At 37.0% G+C, this 18,926-nt stretch overlaps 1 protein-coding gene and 1 non-coding gene across 6 annotated transcripts; both read left to right on the forward strand.

Annotated features, from left to right (window-relative positions):
• Nucleotides 1-1,600: 1,600 nt before the first annotated feature.
• Nucleotides 1,601-13,591, forward strand: dkc1 (dyskeratosis congenita 1, dyskerin). 5 transcript variants are annotated; one of them, XM_077539381.1, is made up of 16 exons: nucleotides 1,601-2,087; nucleotides 3,687-3,826; nucleotides 4,994-5,043; nucleotides 6,869-6,955; nucleotides 7,263-7,354; nucleotides 8,791-8,975; nucleotides 9,101-9,165; nucleotides 9,252-9,378; nucleotides 9,444-9,574; nucleotides 10,719-10,862; nucleotides 10,948-11,068; nucleotides 12,137-12,255; nucleotides 12,357-12,460; nucleotides 12,904-12,955; nucleotides 13,058-13,210; nucleotides 13,324-13,591. In XM_077539381.1, the coding sequence occupies exons 2-16, from the start codon at nucleotides 3,811-3,813 to the stop codon at nucleotides 13,390-13,392; spliced, it is 1,515 nt and encodes a 504-aa protein (XP_077395507.1). In that variant the 5' UTR covers nucleotides 1,601-2,087; nucleotides 3,687-3,810; the 3' UTR covers nucleotides 13,393-13,591. The 5 variants fall into 5 exon arrangements, with proteins under 5 accessions (XP_077395507.1, XP_077395506.1, XP_077395508.1 ...); XM_077539380.1 differs by lacking the exon at nucleotides 1,601-2,087 and adding an exon at nucleotides 2,108-2,899; XM_077539382.1 differs by lacking the exon at nucleotides 1,601-2,087 and adding an exon at nucleotides 2,108-2,361.
• Nucleotides 11,109-11,189, forward strand: LOC144032311 (small nucleolar RNA SNORD83). Its single transcript, XR_013287775.1, has one exon. It is a non-coding gene; the product is annotated as a small nucleolar RNA SNORD83 (small nucleolar RNA).
• Nucleotides 13,592-18,926: the final 5,335 nt, after the last annotated feature.

Raw genomic sequence — 18,926 nt, forward strand, 5'->3', positions numbered from 1 at the left:
CTATTCTTGTTGGTACTGAGATCATTAAAGCCAAGTGGATCCTGTTTCAGATCTGTTTATGAATAATGTGAAAGCAAATATAATTGAGACCATTTTAGTTTGGTTAAATTTGTTGCCTAGTGTTGTCATTTTGAAGTCAGTCACCTGAAAGTGGTCCCACAAGTGAGGAAAGGAAATAGATCTCAGTTTTTCATCTACTTTATTCTTTCGAATCCACTTAAGGTCTGACGTGTTGGTCCATTAATGGCAGTCAGAGGTGAAGTGAAGCCAGGTAAATCTGTGATTTTGAAGTAATTAAAATCCAGTCCAGTTTTTGTTTATATACAGTACTTTTTGATCCACTTGGTATTATTTCACAAGAATCCAATTGAATTTCTGTTTATGCTCCACTTCTGAGGTGAATTAAAGCATTTTGCAATGTAAACGCTAATCCACTTGAGTTCGGTCCAGTTTGTGTTCATATTTGGCCAATTAACCAGGCTCGTTTCTCGGAAAGTTTCCCACATTGTGAGCCAGTTTAAAGCATCATTTTATTTATTTATTTTATTTTTATTTTTATTTTTTTGCTGTTAAAGAAGATCTGGTCCAAATAAGTGGATTGAATTTGTATTATAATGTGAACACTCAAGAGTCCATTACTTAATTTATTGCTAAAGCATCAAAAGGGTCAAATTGACTACCCCAGTGTCATGTGTGAGTGAAATTAAAAATATTGATTAGTGCTTTTTTGAAACTCATTAGTTTTGCTGTTTGATTCCAACCCTGCTGTGCTCCCCCCAACCCCCCAGCCCCGGAACATAGCTTTGGGGGCTAGCAAGCGTGTCCGGAGTTACGATGAGATCCTGCAGGTGGTGGCCTGCCACCCAGCGCAAATGCCCCCAATCAGACGCCCCTCCCCCCATTACCAGTTCATCAGAATGATCGAATGATAACGTCGGGACCAGGAATTCTATTGTTCTCTTGGCCTGTTCACTACCAACCATTATGTTTATCGTCACCGTAACAGTGTCAGATAGCTTCTATTTGTTAACGGAAAGCACTCATTCAAATGTTAGCATCAAGAAATTCATTATTCGGACTAACATAAGTGTATTAATTTTACACTCTTACATTGTTTAATTTTTAGGGATAAAAATGTACTTTTTTTGTGTGATAATTTTATAACTACAATGGGTTTTTTTTCCTCCCACAGTAACATGAAACTTTCACATAATGTTAGGCTACTTTTCGTCCGTCCGAACGAGCGTCACGTATACACTTTATTCGGAATGCCGAGGCTGCGTGCGGCATGCGCATGCGCTGTCTTGACGTAAATGTGTAATGACGTCATAGTTTCCACCCAATAAAATGGCGGCATCTCGCCAGCGCTTGTCTGTGAGGGGAAAACTTGTTTTAATTAAAGTAGCCTACTTGAAACTTGGTTTTATCAAGATGTTACTTCGATAAAAGTTATTAATACTATCACAACTACTGTGCGAAATGAAAATGACGAATAACTCCAGTTTGATAAATCACGTGATCGATGTCCGTGCGTGGCGAGGCTGCGTCCGGCGTGCGCATGCGCTGTCTTGACGTTAATGCGTCCTGACGTCATCGTTGCCCATCCACTAAAATGACGGCGCGTCTCCCCAGAGTTTGTCGACGAGGGGAGAACTCATGGGCTGCAGGTGGAAGAGTGGGACCGTCACTTGCCTTTGGTGTCGGTTGGCGTGGGTTCGATCCTCCGCCTGGGAGAGGCCCATGTATGTGGCTTACAAGAAGTAGGCCACGTGTGTGAGTGGGTATAAACAAAAAAAAAGAGGGGAGTAATCATTTTAAAACACTTTGAATTTTTTTTTTTTTAAATCAAGATGTTACTTCGATAAAAGTTGTTAACACTATCAAAACTACTGTGCTAAATGACAATAAACTCCATTTTGATAAATCACGTGATCGATGTCCGCGCGTGCCGCGGGACTGATCAAGGGCAGATCGGAATGGATGACGTCACATGTAAACAAGTGACCAGAGATCTTCATTAGGAATGATTTCAATCGGAACGACTAAAAAGTCTCACAATCTCACATGACAACATAATAACCAAAAAGGTAATACCTCAAGTAATACCGCTTTTTTTTTTTTTTTTTTTTTTTAAATCACATGTTGTGACACTTTTACGCATCCAACATGGCAGCCGGCAGCGCTGAGTCATCACATTTCACGGCCGTATGCGTGTTTAGCGGCAGTGCGGCCGACTCGCTGTCACTTTTGAGGACGCGGCTCGTGGCGACGTCTTGTCAAAACACGGCCGCGCGGCCAACGCAGGCCTTTATCCGCCCGCCGGTCCCCTGTGATGCGTTGTGACAGGCTGATGGCTGGCGTGTAAGTGAGCTTTTATAGCTCGCATCATGCACACATGCAACCGCACTGACAAATGTGTGTGTGTGTGTGTGGTCGCTTACAATTTTTGCACCGATTCTAGGCTCTACTAGCTACATGTCAGGTTATTTGAAATAGTTGTCACTCAGTATGAGAATGGCCGTATAATTGTGAATCTTATGTTATGAATACCTTTGGTTAATATCCTTGTAAAAGGGAGACTTGCCTGCCAAAACTTGGATTGGATTGCATTAGCCACTGTACTGTGTACAGTAACAATTAATGACCATGCTTATAAATATATATTTATTAATGATAATTACTACTAAATAGCTTTAAAATGAGAACTTCGGGGACATGAAATAAGCACAGTGACATGACATCCCTTAACAGTATAATGAATAATACGATACAGTATCTGTGCATGTGTGAGCTGCTATAAATTGGACCAACAGCGCCATCTGTCGATACAAGGCACGGACATTATTTTGAAGAAATATTGCAGGAGACAACAGTTAATTAGGAAAATGAACGTTTTACGGTGAGTGCCTTTTTCTTTAACTTTTGCGTTGTCCTCTTTCAGCGTGCGCACCTGAAGTGACGGCACGTTTTCATATTCTGTTTGAAATATTGTATTTATTTATACGATATTTAATAATAAATACTTAATTGATTTATTCAGTGTGCCAAATGAACGCCACAACGCAAAAAAAGTCTGCTGTAGTCATGGAGCACGACATTCTGTAAATTTGAGCTTACCTTAGAGAGTTGTTTTTTGTTTGTTTTTTGATAAATTACGACACCACTTGAAAATGAATGCTTTTAAATTAGTCTTGCAATATTTCTTGCAAAATTCAAAGACAAAGCCCATATTTTTGTTTGATTTTGAAAGCACTATATATAATTTCATTTTTTGGTGCTAGAAATTAAAACAATAAAGCTCTCAAAACTGAACTTGTGCTCCCATTTTAACCTTGTCGGTGTTTTTTCATTTTTATTGAAGACCCTTGGCATTTTATACGTTTTTAATTGACTCTTATTTTATTTTATTAGTAACATTAATGAGTCATCACACCGCACCACAGTATAATTAAATAATTAAATAGAAAAATAAATGAATAAATGTATGAATAAATAAATATATATATATATATATATATAATCATATGGAATTTAATTAATGACACATTTAATTAATTAATTACACTTTTATTTAATTATTTAATTGTGTATTTATTTATTTAATGTTGGCACTTTTGGTCCTCCATATTTCTCCGTTGTTTGTTTTTTATTTACAGACTGAAATGATTTTTAAATCTGTCCTGTAGTAGCGCAGTATGTCCACAGGTGGCAGCAAGTCGATTCTCTGAAGTCGGCAACGAAGACGAAGAAGAAGCGGAAGATGTGGTAGAAGAAGAGGCGGAGCAAGAATAAACCACCAGTCAGACCAAGATGGCGGACGTAGAAGGTAAGCGAAGTCGAAGCTCTTCTGCGAACGCCTTTTTTTTTGTGTGTGTGTATGTGTGGCTGTTAAAAAAGTACGAAATTTTACTTTGTAAGAAGAATGTGGCAAAAACAACTCGTGGTGACGTGTGCGATGTCATGACAATGAGAGCTATCCGAATTACAATTTTTAGCATCCAAAATGACCTCTTCAGTGACATTTGTAAATAAGATCACAAAGGTAATTGTAATCTTTTTTAATATCGTTAAAGTGAAGTGTAGTTTTAGCCGTTGATGGTACTATGGCCAAGCCACGTGTGAGCAAGTGAACTACGGGCAAGGACCTTGTGAAACGGCGATTAACACATTCGTCGTCGTCGTCGTCTGCTTTTGCAACTTTAGTTTTTAGTTGTCTCCTGTTTTGGAGGTTCGAGTACCAATTTGATGCATTTTGTTCGCCTGGCCTTTAAGGCGGTCCCCAATGCAGGTTAGCATTCTAATATTAGCCTTCATGCTAGCTGGCACGTGTTGCGCGAGTGAGCACGTGGGACTCATCCATTCGACAAACTATTAGTTTTAAATACCAATAGTATGACTCATGATGAATGTATTACTGGTTTTGATTTCAATTGATTATTTCACGTAAGCAGTGAATACATTTTTTTTGCGTTTTATTCACCTAATTTTAGTCCATTTTTTTCATGTTGCTGAGGAGTTAACCTGTTCAGTTCTTGTATTTTGCCAAGTATCCTGTTGGAATCTAGTACAAAACACTTCATAGGCACTCAAGATTAAGGAAAACGTCTGGTGCAAATTCTCTCCAGAAACAAAGTCTCTGTCTTTAAAACCCTGCACAATAACGTTATTTTGTGAGGCTACTGGGCAAGTAAGTGTCAAACTCATTGTTGTTGGCCATTTTGGTATTAATGTGACGTTTAAAAAAATAATTTAAATATCTGAATCACTGTTTAGAATCAAAGCAGCATTTGGAGTTATGCATTTCATCAAATTTCACAAAATTTTGCAAACATGCATCCAGGTTCAAATCTACTCTTGCATGGTCTTTTTTTTCCTTTTTTTCCCTTCTTTGTATTTTTTATTTTTATTTATTTTAAATACAACTGATTATCATCTGGTTGGGTTTTCCTGGCCTCGGCCTTGTTGTTCATTTGCGCTGCGCTTTTGTTTGCAGCTTGGTCAAAGAAGAAGAAAAAGTCCAAGAAAATGGCCGAGGATGTTGGGGTGAGTGTCAAAATCAACATGTTTGACTTTTGCATTTTTGGGGGGGGGGCAGCAGTGACTTTGAAATTTAATTTCTTCTGTAACGTGAGGTGCTGACTTCTAAGTCAAGGCCCACTGTAATGAAGCGTAGGTTCCAAACGATTAATCGGCCAAATTGTTTGTTTGTTTTGTTAGCATAAGATGATAATGACATTGAAACATCACTCAAGTGATTATTTTTGATGACTTTGCGTCAGAATATTAAATACTAAAGGGTCAAGTATTGTAAAACAGTCACATATTTTGCCTGTAATGAATCATTAAAAAGTTTTCTTTGCTTTACCTTTTTTAATTAGTTGACCCTTAATCGATTTTTCATTTGATTTTGAATTAATTTAATATACTTAATAGGGCTGCACAATATTGGGAAATCATGCAGTATGTGATAGTTGCTGAATATAGCAATATCGATAATGAGATTTAACATGTACTTAAAGAAATTACATTTTTATCTAATGAAAGAATTACATTTTTTGCATGCAAACTCAATATATTCTTAATTGTAATTACCTCGATAATCAACGATTGGATGGCGGTGCACATTTTAGTTAGTGACTGACTGGTCTAATTCAAATAAAACCATAAAATTCCATATAAAACTTATTGCATGTCTTTGCAATATGCAATATCGATATTTTTTCAATATATTGTGCAGCCCTAATACCTAATGATTGATAATTTTGAGTTGGTTCCATGTTTTTATAGTAATAGAACACAATATTCTGTGGGCCATGTAAAATCTGTCCAAATCCTGTCAAATTCTGTGAAAATGGCAGCCGGTCAATAATAGCTCCAAAATGACCTTTTTGAAATATTTAGGTGAACATTTTTTTCCCTCCCTTTAAACCCAAGCTGTTATTTTTTAACAGAATACAAAATATTTGGTGCTGAAGAAACACCTACTATGCTAAGTTTTCTTAAAGGGATCGTTCGGATTTTTTTACATGAATCTCAGTTTGATCCTCACCTCCCGTGCGTGCGATCAGCACTGACTTACCCCTGCCAGCGTTCTGTGACACGAGTTCTGGTCCGGTGTTGGACGAGAGGAAAATTGTCCAGCAAGTTGGCTATGGTCACGGAAATAAAGCGTTTTTCTTCTAAAAACCAATTTGTGCTCAAAAGAGTGATACGTTTGCATCACAATACTCTTTTCTGAAAAAAGTCAGACGCCATTCCCGCCAGCCACTACTTTTCTGTTCGTTCGTATCACTGCGCGTCGCCCTGTAGACAGCGAATTGACGCACTGCTGCCAGCTGATCCTTCCGCTAGAAGTTGTCTTTTCGAAGGCGGAAGGATCAGCTAGCTGGCTGCAGTGCGTCAATTCGCCGTCTACAGGGCGACGCGCAGTGATACGAACGAACAGAAAAGTAGTGGCTGGCGGTGATGGTGTCTGACTTTTTTCAGGAAAGAGTATTTGTGATGCAAATGTATCACTCTTTTGAACACAAATTGTTTAGAAGAAAAACGCTTTATTTCCGTAACCACAGCCAACTTGCTGGACTATTTTCCTCTCGTCCAACACCGGACCAGAACTCGTGTCACAGAACGCTGGCAGGGGTAAGTCAGTGCTGATCGCACACACTGGAGGTGAGGATCAAATAGAGATTCATTTAACAAAAAAAAAAAAAAAAAAATCTGACCGATCCCTTTAAATAAATGTTGCCGTTTTTCGAAGAGACTTATGTGCTACTCATGTTGTCCTTGGGGACAACTAGTACGCTGGTGCCATTATGATACACATTAATCAATGGAACTTGTTTGTATTGGTCTGATGAAACCAAACCAGGAAATCCAGGAGAGTGGCGACTTCCTCATCAAGCCCGAACTTGTCGTGCCCATGTTGGACACGTCCCAGTGGCCCCTCCTCCTCAAGGTGAGCGACCGCACATCCGTCTCTTTTTCCCACCTCGCTGCGACGTGATGAATCCGTTTATCCATTCGCCGAGTGGCAACCCGCCCCGCTTTCCTTCCGCGGGGGCGGGGCCTCGCCGCCGCCTTACTGAGGCGCCATTTCGGCGTTCTGCCGGAGCCGCGTCTCGGGGGCGGTGCAGGCATGGAGGGCCGGGCGGGTGGCTTCCAAGACGATGACGTTGGACCTGATCGCATCGCTGGCGTCTGATTGGTTGCCGTGACGGCGCACGTCCAGGAAGTAACGGACGGCGTCTTGTTTTTGCCCGCAGAACTTCGACAAGTTGAACGTGCGCACGGCTCACTACACGCCGCTCGCCAGCGGGAGCAACCCGCTCAAGCGGAACATCCAGGATTACATCAAGTAAGACGGCAGGATGATGTCATCTCATCATAAGTAAATAATAAAAAATACACCTGATGGCAGTTCATGTGCTGACAAGCTTGTGTCTACAGTTGTCAGATGTGCAACCTTGATTTAACTTTTTGGACTTCTGATGGCTGACCAGTGGGTGGCAGTATATGTTGGCTGTAGGGTCTGATAGGCTTATCCCAGTCGATATTGCGATTGGTCCAATATTAGACCAAAAAAAAAAGTATTGGATTATATCTGTTAGGGCTGGGTTTAAAAAAAATTGAATGGGCGCTATTGAATCAATTTTATTTTATGAGCCTGATTTCATCAGCATCATGAATTGATTTTTTTAATTTTATATATATTTTTTATTTTTTTTAAAGGTATCTTTTCTTTTTCTTTCTTTCTTTTTTCCCAATTTTTCATATATTTTTATTTTTTAAAGGGAGTTTTTCTTGTTTTTATATTTGTTCAAATTTAAAAGTATTTTCTTACATTTATAAAAGACCTAACTGAATCTTTTTAATTTATTTCATCTTTTTTTCCATAAATTCAAAAGAAAAGATCATTTTAAAGGGCGTTTTTCTTTGTTTTCAAGTATTTTCTTTCATTTACCCAAGTCATGACTTATTGCGCTTTAAGGCAATTCGGAATCTTTTTAATTTAAATTTACAATTATTGAATTAGAATTATGAAAAAATATTGGATTATATCATTTAGGGTTTAAAAAAAAAAAAAGAATAGCTATTGATTCGATTTTACTTTTTGAGCCTGATTTCAATTCATGACATCATAAATTTTTAGTTTTTCAATTTTAATTTTATACTTTTTATTTTAGCTTTTTCCCATTAATTGATAAAATATTTTTCATGAAATTTATTGTTCAAATAGATTTAAAAGTATTCTTACATTTATGAAAGACCAGACTTATTGCACATTAAGGCAATTTGAAATATTTTTAATTTTTATTTAGAATTATTGAATTTTTTATTTATTTTTTAAAATCTCACTCTTGCTAGTATCAATGTTGGGTTTAAAATATTTTAACCAGTTACTGGCTCTGCAAAATTTTATGTCTAATTTGGAATTTAATGTTTGTGGTTTTTATATCATGTGGGGTTTTTTTTCTTTTCGTTTTTAAGAATTGGTGTTCCATAATCAATATCGAATTCAGTTGAAATGAATTTAATCAATTGAGGAAATTAGAATTGATAGCCAGCCCTAATATCGGTCTACATCCAAAATCAATGTATTTAAGTTAGGCAAGCTTGGTGAGTGGCAGCGCAAGATGGCCGCCGGTCCGTCGTTTCTGTGTCCAAGCTATTGAAAGCTTGACTTTTTATTTTATTTTATTTTTATATTTTTTTTGTGGACCTCTAATTGCCTCGTTGGAATGACGTAGCCTGGTGGCCATTTTGCGCACTTGACCGCTCGCTCGCTCGCAGGTCGGGCTTCATCAACCTGGACAAGCCTGCCAACCCGTCGTCGCACGAGGTGGTGGCGTGGATCCGCCGCATCCTGCGCGTGGAGAAGACGGGCCACAGCGGCACCCTGGACCCCAAAGTCACCGGCTGCCTCATCGTCTGCGTGGACCGGGCCACGCGATTGGTGAAATCCCAGCAGAGTGCGGGTACGTATACCTTCGTAATCCCATCGGCGGGAAGCGGAAGGTCCATCCCAAGTGGGTCGGACTGAGCCGAGCCGTCTCAAAACAAAAAGGTAGCCACGCCCACTCTGCTCTGCTGTCTGTTGCAGGGAAAGAGTATGTGGGGATCGTTCGGCTGCACAACGCCATCGAAAACGAACACGCGTTGGCTAGAGTGAGTCAGTCGCGCTGTGCTACTAAACGCCCTGCGGGTACGCTCTAGAAAAAGTAGATTTTAAAAAAACAAACAACTGTTTTCAGGCGATGGAGACGCTGACGGGCGCCCTGTTCCAGCGGCCGCCGCTCATCGCCGCCGTCAAGCGGCAGCTGCGCGTGCGAACGGTCTACGAGAGCAAACTGGTGGAGTACGACGCAGACAGGAGGCTCGGTAAGAGTGGGACGGCGTTGGCTGTCGTGAGACGGGGCTTGACGGCGGCCCGGCGTCTTTTTCAGGAATCTTCTGGGTCAGCTGCGAGGCGGGAACGTACATCAGGACGTTGTGCGTCCACCTGGGCCTGCTGCTGGGGGTGGGCGCGCAGATGCAGGAGCTGCGCAGGGTCCGATCCGGAGTTATGGGGGAGAAGGTGGGATGCGCTTCCTTTTTCTTTTTTTAATTTCTTTTTTTTTTTATTTCTTTTTCTTTATCTTGTTCTTTTTCCTTTTTATTTTTTTTATTTTTTTTTCCCCTTCTTTTTTCTTTTTTATTTCTATTTTTTCTCTTTTTCTTGTTCCCTTTATTTCGTTTTTTTTTTTTTTTTTTTTTCCAGCAACAATATAAATTGTAGTCAAAGAAGCTGGTGCATTTTTATTCCTTCACTCCCAAAATGGCACTTGTGATAATCGGCCTTCCTTAATGGCTCTGTCGTCACACCAAAGTGTTGAGTTCAGTCCGACTGCCGGTGTCGGACTGTCAATGAAACTTTGGAACAGCAAAAGTGCAGCTGAGATTTTATTTGTAAAGTCTCACTGCTGACATCAGCACTTTTGTAGCAGTATGTGAGAATACCGCTTCTTGCCACCATCAGGAATCAAAATGGATATTAAAAAAAAAACTCAATGTATGATGCATACATACTGTCAAGTTTTATTCTACTTAACTAGATTTTTGCAATATTTCTATCCTATCATTTTTGAAGATTTAATTTGGTGATGCCCAACGTTCCACCAGAGGGGGAGCGCTCATGCCACACTGACCTACCATTGTTTTTTTTTTTTCTTCTTCGAAAAATACACATTTCTTTATTTTTATGGATTTTTTTTTTTTTACGGAAAAATTATGTATTGAGAGCTTTTTTTTTTTTTTTTTTTTTTTATATCGTGTATTTTGATGTATTTTTTTTTTTTAACCGGTTTAATATTTGTATTTTCTTGGATGTATCTCCTTTATGAATTTTAAGGTTTTTTTTAGTCCCTTTTTTAAAGGATTTTTTGGCTCATTTTTTAAATTAATTTATTTTACCGGTTTAATTTTTACTTATCTAAATGACTTGGTGTATTTTTTTTAGCGTGTCTCCTTTATGAATTTTAAATGTTAATCTTTTTTTTTTTTTTTTTTTTTTACTTATTAATGAATGTGCTTATTTTTACCAGTTTTTTAATTTTACATATCAAAATGACTTAGTTTGTGTACCAGTATTTTCTTTCTTGGGAGTGTCTTTTATTTATTTATTTTTTAATCAATTTTGTCTTATTTTTTGTGTGTGTGTGTGTGTGTGTGTGTGTGTGTAGGACAACCTCGTGACGATGCACGATATCCTGGACGCGCAGTGGCAGTTTGACCACAACAAAGACGAGTCGTATCTGCGGCGAGTCATCTTCCCGCTGGAGAAGCTTCTGGTGTCGCACAAGCGCCTGGTGATGAAGGACAGCGCAGTGAGTCTCCGCCCCTACGCTCGCCTCCGCGATGTGGCGCGCTCGCCAAACGCGTTTAACTTTGCGAGCGGTCGGTCGTCCTCAGGTCAACGCCATCTGCTACGGTGCCAAGATCATGCTGCCGGGCGTCCTCCGCTACGAGGACGGAATCGAAGTCAACCAGGACATCGTGGTCATCACCACCAAGGGGGAGGCCATCTGCACGGGTGAGCGAACGCGTGTGTACATGTCGCGCGTGTACACGAGGCCACATGATGACACGAGTAGATTTTCAGGAGCCCTCTCGGGCTGTGCTGACTTAACATCTATCACCCTGGTCTGATGGCTCTCGTTTGTAGATGTGGATTTGAACAAAAAAAACCGTTTCATATTCAGGAAAAAGAAATTTCACTCAAATGATTTTTTTTATTACATATTTGCAGCAAAGTAGTGTTGTCCCCCCCCCAAATTTTATTTTTACAAAAATGTTTAAGGGGTCAGACATTTAAATAGACTCACATTAAGGAGATTTTTTTTTTCCTCACTCTCTCCAGTAAATTGAGGGGTTGGAATATTTTTGTATGAGTTGATTGTTTTTATTTTAAAAAAAAAAAAATTCTTCCCAGTTTTTACGAAAATATTTAAGGCGTCAGACATTTTAATAGACTCGCATTATGGATATTTTTTTTCAGTAAATTTAGAGGTTGGAATATTTTGAGAATATTTTTGTATGAGTTGATTTAAAAAAAAAAATAAATAAATAAAACAAAAGTGACATGTTTTTTAATTGTTTTATTTTTTTTACAATTTTTACAAAAATATTTAAGGCGTCAGACATTTTTTACTTTTATATTTTTCCCCAAGATTACATTTTCATTTTATAATTTGCAAAAAAAAATCCATATTTTTTTCCCAGTTATGTCTAATCTTTTTTTATTTATTTATTTTTTTATTTATTTTTTACAAATTCATGTTTTAATGCAATTCATTTTTTGATAAAATAATTTTGGCTGAGTCAAGTTAATAGAATTTGCAATACCCTTTTGCCAGATTGTTAGACATAACTAACATTAAGTTGAAACTTTTTTTTTATCCCCCCCCCAAAAAAAGGGCATTTCTTCAGATGAAACATATTTTGGAATTATATTTTGATGCAAATATTGACGTGTGCAAGTCCATTTGGAAGGCGTACTTGTCACATGAAAGTGTGATGACGTAGGCAAGCAAGGGTCTGCAGCGTATAAAGGGTGTTTAACGGCTTCTTGTCTTTTTTTTATTTTTTTTGCACGTGTCAGCCGTGGCCCTGATGACGACGGCGGTCATCTCCACGTGCGATCACGGCGTGGTGGCCAAAATCAAGCGCGTCATCATGGAGAGAGACACCTACCCAAGGAAGTGGGGACTCGGACCCAAGGTACATGAAAGGGCGCTGACCCATTCACTTACTCCATAATCACCAAAACACACTCGTACATCGTTTTTTTTTTTTTTTTTTTTTTTTTTTTTGTTCTTCAGGCGAGTCAGAAGAAGATAATGATCCAGAAAGGACTTCTGGACAAGCACGGGAAACCCAATGGAAGCACGCCCGAAACGTGGAAGGCGGGCTACGTGGACTACAGGTGCGTGCGTGCGTGCGTGAGTGACATCGCAGAGGGTTATCCCCGGCTGAGGTGCACTGTCCTCTTTCGGGGAGTCACTCTGCTACAGCGACTCTCCGGGCCGCTTCTTCGCTCGCCTGATGCTCAGTGATGGCGACAGCTGCTCGGAGTACACCTGCCTGCAATTTGAAGGGAAGGAAAAATGCTCTCTTGGGATGGCTGTTGTTAGTGTTGTTGTTGTTGTTGTTATTATTATTATTGCTGCTGCTGAACGATTATAGAAAATAATCATTAGTGACAGCCCTTGTGGGGTTTGGGTATTGTATCAAGTGTACTAGTGATATCTGACTATTGAAAGAGTTGAGTATCTGGGGGGGGGGCATATCAAATGTCTAATTTTAAATGGGGGGCAGCCAAGTCGTTCATCTTCAAGCAAAATCTTTGTCTATTTTTAACCCCCACAGTGCCACCACCCCTGCCACCAAGGAGTCGGAAACTCCCGGCACGTCAGCCAAGGTAAAAAAATAAAATAAAAATCGGCAGCTTGTCCGCTAACCTCCCAACCTGCAGGAGGCGCTCACTTTTTTTTTTTTTTTTCCCTCTATCCGCGTTGTACAGAGGAAGAGGGAGACGGCGGACAGCGAAGTAGAAGCCACGTCGGCCGCTGAGACGCCCAAAGAGAAAAAGAAGAAGAAAAAGGAGAAGCGCACCAAGATGGACGATGAAAGCAAAACGGAGGATGCGGCGACAATGGCCGAGCCGCAAGTCGAGGTTAGTTCATTTCCAACTTTTTTTTTTTTATTTTTTATTCAATATTTCGGCTGTGACCATTTTAATCCGCAAGGCTTGAGATTTCACAAATGTTATTCGTTTTGCTTGCGTAGTTTGAAAGTATCAAAAAGAAGAAAAAGAAGAAGAAAGCCAAAGACGACAACGATGAAGCCTCCGAGTGACTCCGCCCATTGTCGGACTGAGAGACCTTTTGTTTTTTTGTTGTTTTTTTTTTTTTTTATACCTTTTATGTTTCACTTGTAAATAATGTTTTGGAAATAAACGTATGCAAGTTTGTGACATTTTAGAGGAATCTAAAATGAAAAGGTTGATACCATGTATCAAACATTTCCATGAATAAAACAAATTCTTTTAACTACATTTACTTGAGTCAATTCAAAGCACCACAAATGACAATTAAAAATTTTGGTGCTCACAAAACGCATTCCACTCAAGTCACATGGAGGTGCCTTCAAAGATGCGTAATGAACCACAACGCTGTAGTGCATACATCCTACCTGTTGGTGGCGCTGTAACGCCACAAAATGGCGAAGAAGACTGCGTGAACCACCCCCAAAAAGACAACTACCGCGTTTAAACTACCAAAACTGAATTGTGCCAATTCTGCCTTCATGTGTTTCATGTATTATCGTAATTATGGTAATTACATGTTGAGTAGCAAATTGCACATGAACGCCCCCTCGTGTCGTATTTTCTATTCTGGAGAACTACCAATTTATTTTAATACCTGAGTTGAGTGAACTTTTCAAGTTTTTGAAATGGCGGAGAGCAAAGTTTGGGAATGGCAAGAAATATTAACACTTGAGGGCGTTAACGTCTGCTACCGCAGCAGGCTGTTTTAGGGGGGGTGACTTCACCGACGGACTACAATTTGACGTCATTCATAATAAATATATATATTCGACAAAGCTCCACGTAACACAACGAACAGACAACCAACATGCAATTCGGAAGACAATTCTGTTTCCAAATTTGAATACATAATTGACATTAGTAACTTCAATATCCACAGTATCTGCAGGGTGATTCCAAATGCTATAGACTGGTGTTACACACAATATGGAAATTATCCAATGAAGACTACAGAAGTCTGCCTAATTTAATTTTTTTTATTTTTTCACAAAAACATAGACATGTCCTTAGGTTTTGTAAGGTACTTAATGTTCAGAGTTTATATCTCTAAATCTTCTTTAGTTAGTATTTTATAGTTGTTACAGACATCCAGAACTTTTTTTCTTTTCTTTTTTTTTTATATAGATGTTTGAGAAATGACAGACTAACCTTAGTTCTTTCTTTGAAATTAATATCTCTTAATGTTAGAGGTATCCGAGACAATACGAAGAGAAAATCAATATTTATGTTTTGTAGACTGAAGAGTTCACACTTATTTTTTTTTGCAGGAGACTCATTCAGAAAGTTGTGATGTGAAATTTTGGAAAACTCAATGGGGTGACCAATGTTACTTTGGTCATGGCTCGTCTCAGTCAGCAGGGGTCAGTATTTTATTTAATAAGTTTAGGGGAGACCTAATTGAATCTTTTCTTTTTTTTTTCAGACGAAGGAAGGTGGATTATTTTGGTAATTAAAATAGACAACTTTTTATTTATAACCTGCAATGTTTATAGTCCGAACAACATTACTCAATCAAAGGTATTGTTTACAAATATTTGCATGAAACTTACGAACCTTAAGAACAAATATAATGAAGCACATATAATAATTGGAGGGGATTTCATTTCAATGATGCTCCGGATGATTTAGTGGATAGAGTACCTGCAAGGTTGAATCATTATTCAAGATTCAAGAACACTGCCTTTGTTTTCAAGGAATTGTCAGTAATTGATGTATGGAGGTTCCTACACCCTGATCAGAAAGAATTCACTTGGAGTAATGCAAACAGATTTGCTCAATCCAGAATTGACCTTTGGCTCATATCACCATCATGTTTACATTTTGTTACAGATTTCTCACACAGTTATGCTCCTTTATCAGATCATCAATTGATTTCTATTCAAATGGTAGGCACTAAACAGGAAAAAAAAATGCGAGGCTACTGGAAATGTAATAATTTATTACATGATGACATATTTGCTGACTTGGTTAAACACATAGCGAGGGAAATTTTTAATGACACCCAATTGAACAATATACAAAAATGGGAATTCTTCAAATTCAAAATAAGGGAATTAGCGATTAGACGCAGTAACGAAATAAAAAAGAATAATATAGCCAAGGAATTTAATATTATGAACTAATTAAATGTCTTAATGAGCAAGGACAAGCTTTCAAATGAAGAAGAAATTCGAATGAATAGGTTAAAAGGCGAAATAGATGATTTATATATTGACTTAGCCAAGGGGGCTTTTGTAAGGTCTAGAGCAAAATGGTCAGAGTTGGGAGAAAAAAATTATGTATTTATTTATTTATTTATTTTAGTTATTTTTTTGCCCTGGAGAAGCGAAATCGCAAAAGAAATAATATTACTTCCTTAAAAATAAATGATGATGTAATTTCAGACTCTTTACATATTTCGAGATCTGTTTATACGTTTTACAGTGATATTTATCAATCACAATATAGTAGAAGTGATTCGAACTCCTTTATTGAGTCAGTTCAGGATTACATTCCCATTATTTCAGAGCAATTCAAATCTGAATGTGAAGAGTCTATTACGAAAACTGAGATTTCAGAAGCTGTCCACTCAATGAAAAGATCAAAAGCTCCAGGAGTGGACGGAATCCCTGTGGAATTTCTGTTCGTTTTTGGGAGTTCATAGAAAATCCTTTATTTGAAATGTTTCAAGAATGCATAGAAAGAAAAGAAATGTCTACAACCATGAAACAGGGTTTCATTACTTTATTACCCAAGCAAAATAAAGATCATTTGTTAATAGAAAATTGGAGACCCATTACATTATTAAATGTAGATTATAAGATTATTTCCTTAGTATTTGCTAAACGATTTAAAAAAAATATTGGTGAAATCATAGGAGAAACGCAAACTGGTTTTATGTCAAATCGACATATTAGTTCTAACATTAGATTAATTCTGGTTTTGATTGATTACTCTGAATATCTTGATTCAAATGCACTTATATTGTTTTTGGATTTTTATAAGGCATTTGACACAGTTGAACATCAGTTTTTGGTTAATGCTCTTCATAATTTTGGTTTTGGCCAAAATTTCATTTCGGTTATTCAAATGTTTTAAAAAAAAATATAGAAAGCTGTGTTATGTTATATCCTTGTACGACTAAACGGTTGCCTGTTTTAAGATCTGTTCGTCAAGGTTGTCCAATTTCTCCTTTTTTGTTTTTAATTGTAGCAGAATTATTGTCAATACATCTTTTAAATAATCCAACTCTTCAAGGGATTTCTATTTTTGATTAGGAAATTAAAGTGACTCAGTTAGCAGATGACACAGCTATATTTTTACAGGATAAAAATCAGGTTGATAATGCTTTGTTCTTGATTCAACAATTTTCCATGGCATCTGGCTTACAGTTAAATAAGTCAAAATGTGAAATTTTGTATATAGCACAAACCGAGGAAAAGAGTTTGTGTGATATATCTGTGAAGAAGAAAGTCAATATCTTGGTGTTTATATTTGTAAGAATACTAAAAGAACGCCAGCACAATAATTTTGCTACAAAACTGAAATAAACAAAAGCTATTTTGGATTTATGGCTTCAAAGGGATCTTTCGATATTGGGGAGAGTCCTCTTAACCAAAGCTGAAGGGGTGTCACAATTTGTTTATCCTGCTCTGTCACTTTGTGTACAAGACTCAACAGCCAAGGACATTGATAGCATGTTAATGAACTTTGTGTGGAAGAATAAGCATCATCATTTTAAAAAAAAAAGGACTTCTTTCTGGATCAAGAGCTGAAGGGGGACTGGAATTATTGGTTTTCATGGATTTGAATCGTACCTTTAAAGAATGTTTAAAAGCTCCATTATCACTATGGAACTTTATTCCTTATTATATTTTCCAAAAGGTTGGTGGGTTGTATTTTCTGTTAAAGTGTGACTATAACATTACAAAATTACCAATTAAGCTTTCTAATTTTCATCAGCAGGCTCTTTTAGCATGGAAATTGTGTTACTCCCATAACTTCTTTCCTCATAGAGCTATTATATGGAACAATTCAAATATTACTAAAAGGAATAAATCTTTATATATGCAACATTGGGTGAATAGGGGTATTATATATTTAAAGGATTTGTTTAATTCAAATGGGCAATTAATTACTTATGAAACATTTCTGAGAGAAAAAGAATTCCCTGTCAAATCTCAAGAATTTAATTTTGTTGTGAAAAGCATATCAAGTGGTATATTAGAATTGCTGAAAAGCTATACAGGTGAAGAAGTTAATATCCCAAATTCAAATTTCTATATTAATGGTAGAGATCTTATGAGTAAAAAATGTACTAACAGTCATATAAGGAAATGTTTTTATAACCATAGGAAAGTGATTCCTCGTGGGAAATTCTTCTGGAACTCTCAATTTGCAAATATAAATTGGCGTAAAACGTGGCTTGTTCCTTTTAAACATTATGCAACAAAGTCCGGAAAATACATATAAAAATCTTACATAATATATATCCTACAAATGTATATGTGTCAAGATTTGTCAGTGTAGATGAGAGATGTACATTTTGTAAAACTGCTCAGGAAATTGTAATTCATCTTTTTTATGATTGTCCTTTTAGTTTCAGGTTTTGGAATGATATAGAGCAATTTTCAAAAAACTGGTCACACTGTAAAGATTAAAGGGAAAAGTATTATTACTTGGTTTACATACAAAGATACAGATATTTGTAATGTTGTTGGTCTTTTTATTTTATTAGGGAAATTTCACATTCACAAAGCTAAATTTTTCAAATTTAATCCATGGTTTAAAGTATTTTTGGTTGATATTAATCATTACATAGAGTCTCTTAAACTTGTAAATAATAAAAAAGGTCAAAATATTTTGAAAATATTATCGAGTTTGTTTAATTGAAGTCTGTCCATTTTTATTTATTTTTTTTTTTATTTCAGTGTAGGAATTTGTAATTTCGTATTTTTATGCAAATTGAACTGGATTGTCTGAGTGATATATATATATATATATATATATATATATATATATATATATATATATATATATATATATATATATTAGGGTTGAAAATAATTTGTTGCTAGGTTAAGTTTTAAGGCTATAGTTTATTAAAAAGGCGAGCTGCTGAATGATTTATCGAGTGAATCCAACAGTTGTTACCAAACTCGGGTTACCTGTGCCCATCAGAGTCATAATAGAGTCACAGCTACACCCTCCCTTTTCCCCCAAACTCTCTCTCACCAACCTCAACAAACACTTTACTTTACTTAAATCTGTGATATGCATATACTGTAAAGAGGTGATGTGACAATAACACTTATAATGTAATTCTTTTTTGTGTAAAGGCGGGTTGCTGCAGGCAGATGAGATGATGAAATAAATAAATAAATAAAATTGATTCTCTAAAAATGAAAAACAGTTGGTTGTTAATTATTACATGCAAATGTGTTTTTTTGTCTTCTGTATTTATAATTGTTCTTTGACCAAGAAAGTATATAGGCCTATAGGTGTATTTTTATTTCTATCCAAATATACGATTATTCACTAGAATTTTCAGTAGGATATACGAATACCAAAATATTCGATAGCT

Source organism: Festucalex cinctus, chromosome 12 (genome assembly GCF_051991245.1).
Source record: "Festucalex cinctus isolate MCC-2025b chromosome 12, RoL_Fcin_1.0, whole genome shotgun sequence".
Classification (NCBI taxonomy): Eukaryota; Metazoa; Chordata; class Actinopteri; order Syngnathiformes; family Syngnathidae; genus Festucalex; species Festucalex cinctus.